Source organism: Ambystoma mexicanum, chromosome 4p, assembly GCF_040938575.1.
Source record: "Ambystoma mexicanum isolate Mex_15411 chromosome 4p, UKY_AmexF1_1, whole genome shotgun sequence".
Taxonomy (NCBI): Eukaryota; Metazoa; Chordata; class Amphibia; order Caudata; family Ambystomatidae; genus Ambystoma; species Ambystoma mexicanum.
The window spans coordinates 463425110-463444119 of NC_090927.1; the positions used below are offsets into that span (position 1 = coordinate 463425110).

A 19010-nucleotide genomic window follows, 5' to 3' on the forward strand; every position below is an offset into this window, starting at 1 on the left:
AAACCGATGGCATCATGAGGACACCCTACCCTCGTTGAGAGAAACCGATGGCATCATGAGGACACCCTACCCTCGTTGAGAGAAACCGATGGCATCATGCCCAAATACACCTCAGTTTCAGAAGTATGCTTTTTTTTTTAAACTAAGGGCCTGATTCACAGAAGCATTTTATAATGGTGCTATTCCATTGGAAAACGCTCTGTGAATCAAGCCCTAAGTGAGCCCTTGCAAACAATAGGGGCCCAAAGTGACGCATCCCTGGGCCCACATTTTGCAAGGGGGTGGAAGAGAAGAGTAAGGCAAAATTACTCTTTAACCTTTCACATGCAACCGATTTTGACAATAAAATATGCCCGTAGGTTGTGGGCGAAGATGCCCATAGGCAGAGACAGCAAGGCAGCATCATTGGGACTCACCCCTCTCACCGCCCACTGGGACCAGAATTCCAAACACTGGTCATAACTTGCAATGATATTTGGTGCCGTTTCCGGTTCCAAGCTCTCTAAGTGAACGGGCCTCACTAGTTATGCGGACGGGTCTCCAGAAGATACTTCATACAATAGAATATCAAATTAGTTTTAGGATTGCATGCTGGGAAGTATACGCAACAGAAAGTGCAGGCGCAGTCTATCCACAGTATAAAGGTTATGCAAGAAAAAAACCATTTTTTGGAGACTACATTTCGTCTGTGTTCCCATGATGGACAGCTTCATGGTCCAAGTGTGATGCAAGAGGATAGGCAGAGTCCTTGCTCTGCTTGGCCCACGCCAGCTGACTGCTAGCAGTACAGCGGAACCCACAGCAAGTGCCGGGCCGATATTTAGCAGGACAGCGTGCACCACACGAAAAGACTATAGCAATGGCTTAACCCCTTAACTGCCAGGCTATTATGCAAGTCTATGCAAAAAGGAGGAGCATACTCGTCCATGGCAATAAGCACTCGTGGATCTGCCTGCTCTACAAATGCATTCATACATTCAGACTTTTTATCATTGCAAAACTATTTGCTACAAAATCTGTTGCCACAAACATGTTCATCTTGTTTGTCATTCAGTTTCCAAATCCCAGTGTCTCTTAGGAGTCTCTGCCTGTTTCCATCACATATGGACGATGTAATGACTGCTTCAAGTATGGGGCCCGAAAGAGTTCCTGCAGTCTGTGGAGGGAAGAGCTCGGGGCGCGCTGTAACAACCCACTGATTCCACAGGGGGCGAGAAACAGCAGTGGGCACCTGACCAGGCACAGCAAGGCGTTTCTGTCTTTAGGGGAATGCTACTTTCTGTGATTAACAGTGCCGAGAAACTGCAAGACTGACTTCAAACACATCTATGGTGTTGGTTTTCCAGCCTACTAGGGGGGTCATTCCACTGCACTTTTACACCAACGGAATTTGATTTCAGCACCGAAATGTTATCATTACCTCGGAGTAAGGTGTATCTATAGTTTGTCCCCAGTCATGCATTTTGAGAAACAACCTTGTAGGATAAACAAATTAAGCAGAGAAGGGAGAATCCCCCAATGTGGACAAACATACAATGCCCAGCCAATGAAGCTCATGTTTATAATATACGAGGCAAAGGTAGGGCCTGTGTGCACAGGCATTTAATGTGGTGCCTCCTTCAAGTAGTGCAAAACCAATTCTGCAAAAGCCCATTGGGTCTTCCAAACCCTACCCCAAAGTATGCAGCTAACATGGAACCGGGGTTAGTTATTTGAAAGATCGTTCAAATGTGAGTCTCATGGCAGTTTTTTAAAATCCATTTGCGGGAATTAAAAAGAGCCAAACTAACAGAAGATTCCAAGAGCGGTCCATGGCAGTAGAGGGGAGACTTGACGATACCTTGGATACATCAAGTTGCAAAAGAATTGCAATATTTTATTGTATCAATATCAGAACCCTCATAGAGAAAGGCTTTGGTGACTTTTGGGCTAAATAGCAGAATAAGAGAGAAGAGATGGAGTCAGTTAAATCAAGGAACAGCTGCTTGGAATGTGTCACGCTCCAAACTATGCTCAAATGTTCTTGAATTGGCCGCCATTTAGTAAACAGAGAACCCTCATAATACAAGCACGTTTAATTGGAAGTCCCTCAAAGGGTGTTCCTTCAAGGTGGTCAAATAATTGAGGGTTTTGTCGGGAACACTGGTAATTGCGTCTTTTGCACAGGATCTTTGGAGTCACTCATGCACTTTACTTTATTTGCCCAAAATATGGATTATGCAGGAAAATGCTGTTGAAACCAATGTTAAGAGAATCGGGAATCATTCAGTTCTAGGACTGCTCTTTTTCGCTGGAAGCATAAACATTGAAAGCTTCATGCGCATGCGCTAGTTTTCTGAAGCATAGAGAACTCTGGCAAGTCATTGCCACAGATAGCAAAAGCCAACACAAGTGTGTTCCTAAATTGTTGAGCCCATCACAAAGAGGAGATTTTTGAAAACAAGGCTTTCTAAGCACTTCCCTGTCCTTGCTTCCAAAATATGGACTAACCTAAGATCAGAACTAGCATTAACTACATTCAGAATCAAAGTTAAAAACTGGCTCACCTCCCAGGAAACCGACTAACCCACTACTAACCTTTCTCGCCTAACTATGTATTCTCACTGCGGCACTGTTGTAATTATTGCACCTTGCCGACACAACCTCTCATATGTACATAATCTTGACTGCATACTATTTTCCTGTGTTGTTCTGTGTATTTCCTTCTGCTTATGTACAATGACAATGTAACTATGCACCTGTGTAACCTTAGTAATGCGCCCAGATGCCTGGGTGCTTGGCGCGCTATACAAATAAATAAACTGAGGATTCGGTCTACAGAGCGTGGAAAGCAAACACTTGCCTAGCTTTAAAATGCAACAAAACTGAGCAGTGTAATGGCAGCTTCCACTCGCTTTCGTAGAAAGATTTCTGTTTTGGAACCGGTTTGGGATTTAGAATGGCGGCCTTGATACACACGCACTTTACCAGTCACGGTTGGCCTTTCTGGCACTCAATCAAGCCAGGCATTTCCTTTGAGCTTGATAGCAGAGCTGATTGTAAGTGTTAGTTACAGTTTGCCTGCTGTACTGTCCTCGCCATGACAGTATTCTTAGAGCACGTCGCTGCTGGTATGTCTGCTCGTGCCATCAATATGTTGTGTTTGATGACATGAGGGTTGAGACCAGGCATTACCGGTTCTACGGCTTTTCATACAACTTCTCAAGTTTTTGTATTACTCGTTTAAGGGCAGGTGTGGGCCAAATGCCTTTTTCTTGAATGACGTGCTGATGAGTGCCTGCACTCTAGAAATACTGCTAGTATCCAGCCCCCTGTAGCCCTTGGCTCAATCTGAACCCAGACTGTCCCGGGGGTACCCGATATTACTCACAAGTTTTATCAAGCATGCACACCAATTGTTTAATTATATCTTTTTTGGAAACCCATTTCAGGCCCAAGAATGTTGGGTGGCAATGTTGATTTGGCAGTTAGCTCATGTGACGCGGTGGATGTGGCCATGGAGTTGCAAGGGTGTTATGGAACTCATTTCCGTCTCGGGAGGATAGCCCAGGGGCAACGTGCTTGCCTTGGAAGCAAGACGACACGGAGCAACACAGGTCCGATCTCTGGGTCCGCGCTTAGAACCTCTGGGTAATGAGCGCGTTATAAATAACCTATCATATCATATCATTTATCGCTAGATAGCTTCTAGATCACACCTCCCTTGGCATCCTGCAGCAATGGACCCTGTGTGGGTGACCGCTGGTGACAGCTAGTGGGGGACCCGGGAGACTGGGGAGGAGAATGTGTGGCCCTCATAGGGCTGTTGCATTCTCTGGACCTATACGGGAGTGGCTTCCTGTTCCAGGCCCAGGCTCCCCTCTGCCTGGAGCCCTTGCTGCTGCTGCCACTGCCCAGGCATTAATACAGGGTCCTGCATCAGCAACATTGCTCAACGTGGAAGGACAGGGGGTGAGCAGGCTAAAAAAACAAAGCCTCCCAAATGCTGAGAAGAGCGGCCACCTTGGGCCCTCAAGTTGTTGGACGACTCAAGCAGCCAGGAGCACGGACTCTCCTGAAGGGACGGCGCCGTGGAAGGTCGTTGCCAAGAGGCTCCCCTCAAGCTTTGCAGTGAAAGGATTGCACCGTTGACTGCTTATTGTAGATCACCCCACAACTAACACAACGGAACGCTACCTGTGCCATGATGGCCAAGCATATGTTTTAGTGGATCACTGGCGAGATGCGGGAGTGGGCCGCTTCATGAAGAGGGGAGGATGTCAACTGGGGCACTGCCACCAGTCTCTTCCTCTAGAGGAGTCATCACTCATGGATTACATACCGGGAAGCGCGCTGCACACCTGTGGCATCATGTTCATGAGGAATAGTCAGAGGCGATTTGGATCATTACCTGCGGAGATGCTGAGATCGGCTACTGGCAAGAAAACCGGCCCGGAGGTAATTGACTAATACAATGAATAAAATCGTTGGGAAGTGTGCCTCCAGGCACAATTAAGTTGGCAAAAAATGATGTGGGTTTTAACTATTGTAGTGTGAGGAAAGGAGATCCGGCAGACTGCAGCCGCCTATATCCAAGCTCAGCTGCTTGTGTTGATATTAGGCCGCCTCAGTTTTGTCTGTCCTTTCTGTCCCCCCTTGAAGCTACAGAAATGGGGGTATGATTAGGTTGACAGGGCCATTTATATCCCGGGAGCATCGTGAGTGTCGAAAATGCTGACTAAAGGCAGTGTTTAGCCGGTCTGTGACCCCTCTCTCACCTTGGAGGTCACCTTTGGACAAGGATGAGGGTGTTTCGCCGACACAGAGATGTGTAGAAGAACTCCTGTAACAGAAACTACTACTTCAGACCCTAAATGTACACCTCAGTGAAATGTAGTATTGCAAGGCCCTCATGGGCTGCAGGCTCCATAGAGGACTCCCTACGGGAGTGAATAAGTACTCACAGGAGTTGTGTGTGTGTGGGGGGGTGTCACTGACTTAATCCCAGAAGAGCGTGACTGTCCAACGTGAATGCTTTCGTAAAACTTTCAGGGGTTAACCACACCAGCGACTTACACCCAGAGCCGTGTTTTTTCACCCTGAGCTCAGGGTTGTGGCCCTCTCCCGCCTGCATTCTATATTGCAGGTTGCCCTTCACATTTCTCACCCGCAGCTCATCTGGGGTGGGTGGCAGAGTGGCCAGCCACGTGAGAGGAGAATACCTGGGCTGCACATCATATCAAAATGGATAAATAACTATTACATAAACGCCTTTCCCATGTTTTTAAAATCTGCCCCTGTCAAGCGAAGTGTTTGAATGCCATCATTTTAGATTCTGACGCAGGGAAAATCAGAAAAAGTGTTCACTGACCCGGCATAGGTCTGAGGGCCTGATTCACACAGTGTTTTCCAATGGGATTGCACGATTATAAAGCCACTTCTGTGGATCAGGCCCTTTGTCTGCGAACACTATGGATTTTCACTGCTGGCCACTATGCTCCGCTGGCTCTAACTCTCTGTGTGTAAAGCGTTTCGCTAAACAGAGGGCAGGTGGTCGTTCACTTTCCTCAGCTGGCTCCCTCCTATGGAACAGCCTTGAGCAGGATCTTAAATTCCAGAAGCTCCTTAAAACTCTCCTCTTTACCTCCTCCTTCCCCTCTTCTCTCCTCTGCTAATCCCACAGTTGCGACTGGTCTCCTGGGCCCTTATGCATCCTCAGGGCACCGACCTCTGGCACCCAATCGGCCCAGCTCCTGCCTATCTGCACGTGCACTTTCACCCCCTGCCCTGATTGCTGGCACTTACACCCCTCGCGGCTCCAGGCCGTGTAGCAATCACCATCCAACATTCCTAGCACTTCATCTGTGGCTCACGCATGAGCACCTGCTCTACCGCACTGAGCCCTGCCTCTCCCTTGCTGTGCTGCACGTTCTGAATACTCACTCCTGCTTTCCTCTTCCCCCCACTGCTCTTTTATATTGAGTTTTTAATGTATTTTGTACGTATTTCCCACTCCTGCTCCCTCCCTTACCCTGTGGGCGCTTTGAAACAGTATTTCTTATTGTACAAGCGCCTAACAAGCAAACAATAAATAAATACATCTGCGCAAAAGATGCAGATTTGCAGGACATTCTGCAAATAATTAGCCCTACCACTGCTGGAATGCTATGTTAGACTGTAGTGAACACATCATGCCTTGACAGCGCAGTACCTTGGCATTGGACTAATGAGCCGGCATGACTGGCCTCCAGTTGCAAAGCATAATGGCCCACCTGTTCCTAGGGAGCAACAATCAAACTTTGCCTCAGAGGAAAGCGTGAAAGCCAGTATATTCAGTGCAGGCATGGTTTGCAGCTAAGCTTCGAATGAGGCAATCATTGAGGGATCAGTTAAAGAGCAAACTATCTCTATGGATACGCATGCCTGGAACAAACTAAAAGCAGGCAGAGTGCATGATGTACATCTGAGGACTTCCGTGCAACCCTTCAAGACTTACCATCTTGTGACTCGTGATCCCGCTCATTATCTGCCCGTGAGGACCATCAAAAGGAAGTAACTATCTTTCTAGCCAGACCCAAAAGCGTGTGAATACATAATGAAAACAGTTATCCTGCCATTAGATTACAGAGGATTGCAAGGTAGGCGACTCAGCATTGGTTGGGTGTGTAGGAATGCCTAATTCAGTGCATAAGGCAGTTCTTAGAACTCAGCAGGTCTCGATCCTGGACCCAAAAGGTCAGTGTTAATTCTCCCAGTCTACTATCATGCCCTGTGCACCACCACACATGAATTGGACAGCCAAAAGAGCAAAACGGGGTTCCACCATCTTCAGCTTAGGCCACGCATCTGGGCAGAGTTCTCTTTGAGGAATCTTCTTGAGTGCTGCGTCACTTGGCCTTCTCTCCGGTAAAGATAAATCTAAGCTAGCAGCAACCGGGAGTGGCACAAATAATAGCCAGTCACCATAACATTCCTCTCTACTTAATCCTTAACTTTTACAACATTCGACGCTGCCAAGGAGAAATCAAACGCTAGTCTCCAAGTTCTGCTTTCTGATCTTACAAACCAAGGAAGTGTGCAGCTGATCCCGTGCTCGCGTACCCTGGCAGAGGAGAAAAGCGCCACCTCTCTCACACAAGGCACCCCCCTTTCGGAGGCATGGCGTTTAATCCTGGCCTCCTTCTAGGCCTCTTTTGTCACAGACCCGCTCCAACCCAGTAGATAAGTCTCAGTGTTGTTTTAAGAATGAATTGGGACTTTCACCACTATTCTTTGTGCGGAATCGGGATCAAAAAAAGCAATGATCTCCTTAAGTTCAAACAAAGAACCCGCCCTAAGAAATGTTAACTTTCCCTTTCAGGCCCAATATTGCCAGAGGCCATTATTCTCTTTAACCGGGAGAGCTTCGCGGCAGAGAGAAGCCTGGATTTCTGGCAACTTCTCAGGGAACACAAAAGCTGCACTTACGATGGAACAGGCATTATCCATTACTGTGGTTCTAGAAATCTAACTGAACTGAGAAACGAACAGGATATCCATAAACACAACACCCCCACTCTCCCCGCCCCCTGCACAAATAGGCTCCTTCACTTGCCTGCTGCCCCTCTTGCTCCCCTCCCCCCCTCCAAACATGCAATGACCGGTGCAAGTGGCATGGACTAAAATATATTTCAACCAATTGTGGACTCAAACATGGTAGAGTTCTTCCAGTAGCTGAAATAAACCCATGCCAAACTCTTCCAGGTGGCTGGCAGCCCCTTGCCGCCTGGGCAAGGTGGGCTTCAATTACTAGATAATGGAGTGCCCACTCCTGCAAGGGGGAGGGGGTCAAGAAACTGGTTATTTTTGCATTTATAGAAGTATCTCCTTTTCTGAATATTAACTACATTGTGGATGTGCTGCCTTAACACAAGATCAACTGGGATTCAGGTCTGTATTTTATTTGATACAGCAAATCATTCTGGATACCACTTTCTTAATGTTGCTGTGATATATATTAAAAAAAATAATAAAAAAAAAATCACGGACAGCCACATGAACCAGCATAGCTGCTGCACACGTTTCCAACAGTCTTTGGGTCAAATGTCCCCCACTGTTTTTCGCGTGCTTGTTTTGCCGAGTGCGCATTTAGCTCAGTCTCAGAAAAGTCGACCGCCTACCTTTCCCTCGTCATTAATGTCCCAGGTGAAAGAGATGGCATTGTAGGCGATCTCCTCGATGTTGCTGATGGTATTGAAGCTCTCCTTATAATCAGCTGTAAGAAAACAGAAACAAAATGTTAGCAAAAATGCACGCCGGAGAGGCAGACCTGCAAGGGTTAAGAAAACTGCACTGACTCAAATCTCGGTTGGAAATTTCATCACCAGTCCGGAATTGCTCATAAAACAGGGCACGGGGGGGGGGGGGGCAAAACAAGGACGGCAAGAGACGCCAAGCCTGGCAGCTGCATGCGCTGCACTCAGAAGTGACAGGATCCGGCTCTCTACAGGAATTCTTAAATCATAAACAGCCGCATGCATGTGCGTTTTTTTCAGTACCACATGTCTGCGCAGAGGCCTAGGAGTGGCACTCCACCTGCACATGCTGGGGCTTGGAAACTGGCCACCGCCCGCTCGCCTGCAAACAGGTGGATGTTTCTGTGCGCAAGTCCTGAAAAGAAGTTTCCAGGTGTAGGGCGCCCGAAGGAGAGCACAGTAGTGTGAGTTTGCTTCCTAGTATTGGGGGTTTATTCGGAGAAACCGCTTCATGCAAGCCTCGGGTTTGGTTCCAAGGCTGGCAGCAGGACAACTTGGGGCACCTCGCGTTTTTCTTTCTGAAAGGCCTATTTCAAAATTGCTCTGCGACAGAAAACATGAGCAGCGCCAAAGAAAACGAGGTTTAAAGTTTGACACCAGTAATTAAAAAGAGGAGAGAGAGCGCCTTACCTATGTCAATGCATCTTTGTTTGGCCGTGTGCTGCCGCGAATGCCAGTACTTCCAATGCCTGAGCTGCTCCTCGCGGCTTTTGTCTTCGGCAAAAACCACCATGATAACACTCTGCAAAAAACAAGAGAACACCTTCAACTTTCACCCGGGCCAAAACTCACCCAGAGGAAGCTTTCATTGCTGGTAAATTCATTTGATAAAAACATACAGGACAGCAGCATCACAACTGAGTGTGCCTGTGTCGTGTCAGTGTTGGGGCTGGGCCAGTTGGTTTTGCTGGATACGTTTCTCTGGGAGGGCGGAGCATTAGTCACAAAGACTAGAATGAAGCATAATGGTAGCTCTGTTTTCTTTGTTTTAGCAGAATTCCTAAAGAAATGGCCCTTGCACCAGTGCTACAGAGGGACATTTTATGGTGGTTTATGGTGGTGTTTCTCTGCTCCAAGAGTCTGCAACTTTTGACTCGCCAGATGTTTCGGATTACAACTACCATCAGCCCTGGCCAGCATAACCAATGGTGAAGGATCATGGGAGTAGTAGTCCAAAACACCTGGAGGGCCACAGGTTGCACACCCCTGCCTACTTGCCCATATCCACTATCGTCACTCTTACTTTTTTTGTATGCTGAGAAACCCAATGGACTGTTTTACTTTGCTTAACCGGAGATTAAATGATTCATCTGGTGTCACATTTATTGTATTTTCAAAGCCAATTCTGCAGTTCATGATCTGTGAACTACATACAAAGTGTGCACTTTCCCAAATTGAACAATGAACCAGGCAAAAACTACCAGTATGCTGCTTCTCGCACTCCAAAGGTTATTGGCTACGGAGGAGCGTGGCAGAAGAGATTAGGTGCATAGGGTTGACGGAAGGAGGTATAGATGTCAAGTGAAGGTTTCAGTTGGTCTCCTGCAAGGGTGCAATGATACAGACTGAAAACAAAAACCTACAAAGCATGTCACAAAAAGAGTATTTTGATGATCAACAAGTAAACTGAATTGCACCGAATGCCTGTTGTGAGAAACCTGAAGGTGTCTCCCTAGCTAGGCCCCAGGGGATCTGTCATCCAGGAGGCCAGGACATGGCCATCGTTATTGGATCCAGTTCCTGGTGATGGACCAGTGAGGGAGGATCACCTGGATGGGAGTGGTCCTCAGTGAGTGGGACACCGACGGGTGAGACCGGTATCCCCTTCCTTTTACACCTTTTCCCCATCCTCTCACAGAGGACATTCCAAACCACTGCCCCCCTTTCTAACTCTAACACTTTCGCACAACACAAAGGACAACGGACTAACACCAGAGCCGTTTACCTGACATGTCCGAATACAAGGGTCAGGCAAAATCAGGCCATTGATCAGAATTAAACACTTGATGGCGTCTTCCCTTCCCCACAGAGATAAAAGGTGGAGCTAGAGAGCACAGTACGAGAAAGGTGAGTACAGCAGAGAGCACGATGAGACAGCTATCACGCGGCAGTTCAAAAGAAGGAGGCAGGAATCGAGAGGGTGGCAAGGAGAGAAGTGCCCTTGCCCTTTTTGACCCAGGCCCATGGAAGAGAGCCTTAGACCGCGAACAATAGCACAAGTGTCCTGCAGCAGATGTCAAGCCTATGCCGATAGGCAGGAGCGAGGGAAGCTCCCACACCTATGGTACCGGCTTGACTCCAAAAAGCCAACATCCAAGCGGTTCATCACAGCTGGTGAGTCGAGGGGAGAGCCGATAAGAATCGGGCTGTGTTGAGTCAGAATTTGAAAGTGGCAAGTTTTGAATCAAAGCTGATGAACTTTGAATGAATTGTTAAAAATGTGAAGGGGAGACCAGCTGCAGAGAAAAAGCGGCACCATGTGGGTGCTAATTCGAGAGACTCTGGTCGAGCCCTGTAGGAGAGAAACTACATGTACCAAGGCTGTAGGAGAACCAGTGAAATAGGTCAAAGTGGTCATACAGAGGGTCAAGCAAAATCCCTGTTCAATCGAATGACTTTGATCTACCAACAGTGTGGGAGAAAGGGAAGTGAATACCACAGTGAGAGAAAACACTTGAGAAACCAAGGGAAAATAAATCCTTCAACAGGCAACAGAGATCCGAGCCCGACCAAGGGAGATCCTTGGGTGAAGGTGTCACCCAAAGTTGATTGATAAAGGAACTGTGAAATATTTCAGAATACGATTGAGAAGGGTCAGCACCCAGAAGAGGGGGACCCGGGGTGAACCCATTACCCAGTGAACATTGGGAAAGAACTTTCATTTGTTAAAGGAACTTTTGTTTTGTTGTTCGAACACGTCAAGTCCTCGAAGGCAAGAGACTTTCAAGTGAAACAAGACTTGGCCATCGACGGCCCTGATAACTGAGACCTTGAGGGTTAAAAGCTGAATTTTCATCTTGTGCTACAAAAGCCTAAGAGTGTGTCCTGAGAGCTGCCATCAGAACTGTTGTCTCATGCCGGAGAAGCCCAAGACTGTACTGTGCTTCAAGCTCCTATCCTACCCCGTGTCCAAAACATGGGGAAGGGGTACCAAAGCTACTGCATCCTGACATATTATTTGAGAACCCTTCTTTCTTTTCTTGAGAAAGATCCCGCAACCCTTTTTTTGTGAGGTTTGGCAATAGGTTTCTTAGTACAGGCCCTTTTATTTTGACACAATGCCACAAGGACGGCCTTATTTTCATTTGTTGGTTGACGCTTGCTCCCATCTTTGATTTAGGTTTAGATTAGACATTTTTCCAACCTGCATACAGCATTTAATTGATTGATTGATTTATTTATTGGTCAAGAAACACCCTTGAACTGTGATCACTTGTGCCTGTCTTACTTGTTGACACCATGAGTGCCTCACAATGTGCTGCAAACATCCTCAAATTAAGAACATTTAATGAATCAAGTCGAGGAAATTGCAGACTTTGGAGAGTCTTTTCAAAATCTTTATGCTGCCTGGAAAGAGCTCCTCAAATCTGGAGTTGCTAATTAGAAAATGAAGATGGATTCCAAGAAAGTGGGTGCCCTTGGCATTTTGTAAGCATTAAGAATGTGTCAGCACCAAAGTCTTGTAATACATCCACCTGGTAGAGGCATCCGCCTGCGGGGGACTCAATAATAATTGTAACACAAACACCACTCCAAGGGAAATTGTGGACAAGAACATTCTCCCCAAACACTGGTTTTATTCTCGATAGACCGGTGAGTTCACGAATTATGCAAACGCTGCCATGAAAAGCTGTTCTCAATTGTTGTGAGCACACACAAAGTACCCATTGGCTTGTGAAATCCTTGGACTACCAGTAGGAAATGACAACTGAGAATTACGTTTCACATGATACTCCTGATTAACAGCCATCTTGTAAAGCCCCCTTGACTTTAAAGTGCACGAAATCAAGCTTTTGTGGTAAGCTGTGTCAGGAGTCTTATCCCTCTATGTTAACCAGTTCTGCAAAATATACTAATTTCGGATTCTATAGATAACTCAGAGTTGATGGATAAGGGCATCACATCAACGTTAGTGTGAAGAGGGCTTCTATGGTCTTGCAAGGTTAAGCACTCCACTGTTTTCATCAGAAACTAGGCAAGCTTTTCCTGAATCTATGTGATCTGTGCGCCGGCAGTAATTCTGCTGATGAAAATGTCGACTCCGAACATGGCACGTCGCAGTGATCAGATAGATCACTTTTGACCATATGCCCCAGCCCGCAATCCTCCAACTTGCACCCCCCACATACCTTTACTGCTGCACACTTCTGCGTGTGCCGCTGACTGCCTTGTACAGCTGCAGCGTCAGTTCCTCCCACTTACATGGGGCGGTGCTGACGCCGCAGGATCCTTTTTTTTCTTTCTTATCCTCAGCTTACTGTAATGGTAAGTGGGGGACATCTCTACAACCCCCCGACTCCCATTACCACGACCAAGGAGAGCGGGGAGACACACCACTGCAACCCTGCTCTGCTTGGGCCCAATAATAGGTGTTGGAATAATGTGTACGCTGAAAGTCGCAGTAACTGCCTGATCGCAGTTATTTTGGCGACATTTTGGTATATTTCCACTTTCCCTCAATGCTTTTACAATCTGGGCTCTGAGGATGAACACATGTCTGTAACTAGGGTGGACAATGCAGCCAATGCGAAACCCCATCATATGATTAAAGAAAATACAAGTTAAAAAAAATTAGACACGTCAAATGGTAATCTGCATGGTATGATAAGCCTCACCCGGACTTTGCTGATTGGGTGGTGTATGCCTTTGTTGCCGCTGATTTCCTTCAGTGTGATTGGATAAAACTGGCCCTTATTCAGATACGTCATTGTGCTGTCTCCAGGCTTCTGACGGAGAGATTTTGAGGCTTCCAGGGTGTATTCAAAGTTGTTGCTACAGAAAAATAGAAAGTGTCACCAACAGAGTAGATTTATTACATTTGACATATTCACTGCCAGATGGGGAAAATGCCAAACCAACCACCTATCAGAGATTCATCATTAAGCAGGAGCTAAGGCCTGGTTACTATTAGGCTTTGCAGTGATAATGCAGGCGTTTGCAAGGTGCACAATGTGAGCAGGCCCATGGCCTTTCCATGGAGCACCAACCCATGTGGATCCTTTAGTCGGCCTACTTCTATGTGAGAGAAGAAGAGTGTCGAACAGAGACATTTCAAGATGCCTCGAAAGTTATATGAATACTCCACCATTTGTCATGCTGAATTCTTTGACAGTGTTATTAGTTTGGGTTATTCGGTGGCACTTAAGCCCCTCCTATAAGCCAAATCTATTGCATTAGAGTCCAGATAGGGAGAAATGGCATATGAGCTGGTAGGTATTTGGTTATTTGCCCTCGCATTGACTGCCCATGGGCATGCTAATCCCAACGGCCATTCCCACTCACTCCCTGCCCTTCCCGCCCAAAACCCCTCCTCATGGGAACTCTTTGAGCTCGCTTTTAATAAAGCTTTACCATCAAACTTTGCACTCTAAGTGCCTGCCTGAGAGGGAATAACTTAATTGCAGCTGTAAATGCGCTACCAATGTAATGAAAATGTCTTAACCAGGTCTGGCGTCAGCCGCTCGATCTATAAGCACTGTGTGTGTCCTTAACTGAAGTCGTGTTAAAAACAAGCATTGGCAAATCCAGCAGTTTTGGCTCGTGTATAAGTATTATGCATTTGCCTGGCACTGCTGTTAGATGCCCAAGTACTCGAACCATTTTGCACCTGCTACCATCAATGACCAGTTAATACCACTACAGCAGTGCCTTCCCCATGCCCACACAAAAGCCCAAACTGTTGGCATTGCCAATGCATGTGTTTTCCTTCTGTGTTGTTGAAGCCCTTTCAGTGAAATGGAAGGTGGCATGTCAAAGATGGGAGACACTCGGCTTACAAAATCCATCATTAATGTCAAATGCTGACTGGCCTGCTTGGGTGGCTACATAGTTTCCATCATGAATATCAAATGTTGACTGGCCTGCTTGGGTGGCTACATAGTTTCCACCATGAATATCAAATGCTGACTGGCCTGCTTGGGTGGCTACATAGTTTCCACCATGAATGTCAAATGCTGACTGGCCTGCTTGGGTGGCTATATAGTTTCCACCATGAATGTCAAATGTTGACTGGCCTGCTTGGGTGGCTATATAGTTTGTGGATCTGGAGCCTCAAACAATCTAGTGAAGAATAGAAAAAAAGCCCCAAAGCGGCAGATCTCCGTGCAATGACATTTTAGTTTCGACATTTGTCCACGTGCATTATTCTACAGCAATCATTATGTAAAGGAAACCGCACACAAATAAAAAAAAAGTGGAAATCCTTAAACTCCTTGTTTCACTAGTTTTTACACCATAAACGTCTTGATTTGGTAAAAATAGGATGGTGTCTGACTGCTCTTTGCTGATGCCAGTCACAACCATGAACGATTCATTTGACGAACAATAATAGGTGCATTTCATTTCTTAACTAAAATGCATATGGCAGAGAGCATGATCAGTTGTCGCTCTTCGGTGAGAGAGCAAAGTTTATGTCGGGGGACTTCCACTACCTCCACTGCCAACATCCTGTATCCTGGAGTACCATCTCCACACTGCCACCGCCCTGCATGCTGGAGTACCACTTCCACACTGCCAACGTCCTGCACTCTGGAGTACCACCTCCACACTGCCAGCATCCCGCATCCTGGAGTACCACCTCCACACTGCAACATCCTGCATCCTGGAGTACCACCTCCACACACTGCCAGCGTCCTGCATTCTGTAGTACCACCTCCACAATGACAACATCCCGCATCCTGGAGTACCACCTCCACACTGCCAGCGTCCTGCATTCTGTAGTACCACCTCCACAATGACAACATCCCGCATCCTGGAGTACCACCTCCACACTGCAACGGCCCACATTTTGGAGTACCACCTCCACGCTGCCATTATCCCGCATCCTGGAGTACCACCTCTACACGGCAACGTTGCACATTCTGGAGTACCACCTCCACACTGCCAGTATCCTGCATCCTGGAGTACCACCTCCAGACTGCCAGCATCCCGCATTCTGGAGTACCACCTCCACACTGCCAGCATCCCGCATTCTGGAGTACCACCTCCACACTGGCAGCATCCTGCATCCTGGAGTAACACCTCCACCCTGCCAGCATCCCGCATTCTGGAGTACCACCTCCACACTGCCAGCATCCCGCATTCTGGAGTACCACCTCCACACTGGCAGCATCCTGCATCCTGGAGTAACACCTCCACACTGCCAGCATCCCGCATTCTGGAGTATCACCTCCACACTGCCAGCATCCCGCATTCTGGAGTACCACCTCCACACTGGCAGCATCCTGCATCCTGGAGTAACACCTCCACACTGCCAGCATCCCGCATTCTGGAGTACCACCTCCACACTGCCAGCATCCCGCATTCTGGAGTACCACCTCCACACTGCCAGCATCCCGCATTCTAGAGTACCACAACTACATCCATGACCCGGGAGGGAGCTCACTGCATCAAGGTTGCAATTCCTATCGGCAGACAGCAATGCAAGAAGTAGTGAGACTTACTCCAGATGCAGATCTCATATTATATGCGCGTATCCGCTTTCAGAGCATACTGTCAGATACTGATCACAAAAACATACAGACTGAACATTACCCAGCAACAGCATCAAATCCGTAGTCCTCTGAGCTCATGCGCAGATTTAGCTCGTGCGGGAAGAACGACTGCAAGTAAACAAAGGATCGGTTAATATGCATCCATGTTTCACTGCCCAATAAACCCCTTTAATAAATGTACATTAAGAGGTGACAAAAACAACTCTAAAAACGTTTTAAATCACACAGTAAACTGGAGTCTTTCAGGGTCCATTACTGGTAAATACTGCCCATGATTATTTTTATCCTGCCACAATTGCATTTTGGACTCGAGCATGAACTTGGACCTGTGAAACTCTAGTTGTGAGCTGAGACTGATGCAGGGCATATATCATACGTTTTCTTAGTGTTCATTTTTGATGGACGTGTGACCAGTGGGGTGACCTTGCCCAATAAAAAGCTTGCCAATGCTAAACTGTCCCCCGGAGTTTAATTTAAACTTTATGTGTATGAATTCAATGGAACATGCGAGTGAACGAATGGTGTCCCCCTTTCTAGTTTCCGTAGTATGGGAAGCTGTGCAACTGAAGCCCTGGTCACCTTTCACAGAACAGTAGGCTCGCTCTTATTTATTTTCCTGTGAATATATAGCTATATCATGAAGGTCACCCATTAGTGTAACATGCAGACCGCCTTCAAAGTGAGAGCAGAGGGATAGCTACTTATGGCACGGAAGATATCAAATGAAAAGGTGAGACTGGTCTGGGTTAGGGCTATTTCAACAGCTCCTTGATGTCAGGAGGATTAACTAACGCTGCAGGTGGTACTAATGCAGCCCCTGAGCAAGGAGATACATGTAGAACTGGTTATCACAAATAAGGACAGCTAAAAGCTGGTGCACTGAATGTTCCCACATTTTAAATCTATGTTGCTGCACCAGTAGCTCCTGGAGCCTTTCACGTCTTGTAGGGACATCTGTAGACACACCCAAACATGAGCAATTGCACTCGACACTGCTACCTACACACAGTTAAGCGGCCTTAAAATACGTGATGTTGCGGAAGGCACTTAACCACCAAAAAAAAGTTGAAAGGAATAATGTGTGTATTTTATGCCTCTGCCTTGACATAGAATGCGTTCTGCACTTGCTTCCACCATCTTTTATAGTCACTTGTAAGATTAGACCAAATCTTTTGATAAGACTTTGGAGTTCCAAGGGCTTGATTTCTTAAATTATACGCCTGTGCTCTTTGGGCCCGGATGTCCCACTGCTAATCCACTGCACTGGGATTTTGAGCTTACACGACAATGGCTGCGTAAGGCGATCTGCGCGCGGGGGCTGGCGGCCCAGCACAGAGAGCAGCAGAACTTCACCTCTTGCGCCTCTTCCTTGAACGTCTCCGAGAAGGTGGAGTCCGGCGTCCTCCTCTGGGCGTTGGTGGGCTGGGTACTGTAGTGCTCGGCATTTCGGTCAAACACAACAATGCGGTCAGCTGCCTCGGGGTGGTACACAGAGTGGGGGAGGCCCACGGCGAAGCCCTGCGGCTGCATTTCAGTCTTGATGGAGTGAGTTGGCATAGTGGCGATGGAGACAGTCACTGTGGTATCCGGCGTCGTCAGTTGCCCCCTTTTGTCGTGGACAAACTGATTCCCCGTCGGGAGAACAATATTGAAGGGCACGCTCTTCAGGAGCTGCAACCTGTTTTCACCGGCGGAAATCAAGGACTGTTCAGACACATTCGTCATGCCGTTCCTTTAAAATAAAAAAAGAAAAGTACAGTCGTTTGTTAGGGTGATGGAGACAGATAAAAGCAAGTTGTTTGGTGATGTTATGGTGGGGAATAAGAAAACACCTGAAATGCTAACAAGAGAACAGAACGTTACCAACCCCTTGCAAAGCTAATGGAAAGGTGACATAGGAACTACCGAGATGACTATCTTTTATTTATTTTATTTATTTATTGCATTTGTTACTCGCCCAAACCCTTAGGTACCACGGCGATGTTACAGACAGCTTAGTTAAAACATTTCTTGGAAATTGCCAGTCGGGCGCATGCCAGAAACAAATTCCACCCAAATCTTTACCAGTGTCTTATAACTACAGTAATGAATGAAGCACAGTCTTACACAAAGAATCAGTTTATTGGCATAACAGATCGAGGGGGGTACACACATGGCCACACAGAATACGTTACTCCCTTTATAAATGAACTCTGTGCATGTGAAAGGAAACCCCAAAACTACAGATGCACACAAGCCCGACTGCCTAGTGAGCTCTGCACCCCCCCTCCAGGGCAAGATGACCCACCCACGCCCCATCTGGCTCTACCCCCTCCCCTGTCTGCCATTGACTTTGCCTTCTAATGCAAGACAACAAGGCGCTGGCACCCGCCACCTCTCCTCCCCATTCAACCCTCGAAACTGGGATCTTGTATTCCTCAAGATTGCCATTGTACTACCCAACGTAAATCTCAGCTGACCCAGACTATGCAGCCAACTACTACCAGTCGCACTTCTCATTTACTACCAGCTCTGGAACAGGTCGTCTTCAACTGGATCATGACCTACATCGAAGTTAATGATCACTGTGGGCCCCTTCTATCTCAGCTCTACAGCTGCCACTCTGATGAGTTAGCAACTTCCCACATTTTCAACTTCCTTAACAGGGTCCACGCTCTAAACCATCCACCATCCTCGGGGACCAGTTAGCAGCCTTTGATACAATTCACCAGCCTTCTCTCCTTCCCATAAGTCCTCAGCATCCAAGATACTGCACTTCCTGCCTTTCTAGCCACACAATTGCCATCTCCTCGAACCCCACACCACTGATCCCACTCACCTCCATGAGAAAGATCCAAAACGGTTCTGTCCTCAGCCTACCTGCCTTCACCCTCAATGCACAGACTACAATGTCCATTGGCATCTCAAACCACATCTGTGCTGTTAACACACAAATTGCCTCCTTTTTTATCCTTAACCTCTCATTTCTTTGTCTTTTGGCTAGCCACTGGGTGGCTAGTCCACACCTTTCTTCATGCCTCTCCTT

At 47.1% G+C, this 19010-nt stretch overlaps 1 protein-coding gene across 4 annotated transcripts in view; it reads right to left on the reverse strand.

Moving 5' to 3' along the window:
• The window catches only part of GRHL1 (grainyhead like transcription factor 1), a 76141-nt gene that overhangs the window by 45583 nt on the left and 11548 nt on the right, over positions 1-19010 (reverse strand). For all 4 annotated transcript variants that reach the window (XM_069605988.1, XM_069605987.1, XM_069605990.1 and 1 more), the window contains exons 4-8: positions 17339-17717; positions 16026-16093; positions 13109-13265; positions 8904-9015; positions 8139-8233 (exon numbers count right to left, since the gene is read on the reverse strand). In XM_069605988.1, the coding sequence (XP_069462089.1) occupies positions 8139-8233; positions 8904-9015; positions 13109-13265; positions 16026-16093; positions 17339-17717 (811 nt within the window). The remainder of the gene's footprint in view (positions 1-8138; positions 8234-8903; positions 9016-13108; positions 13266-16025; positions 16094-17338; positions 17718-19010) is intronic.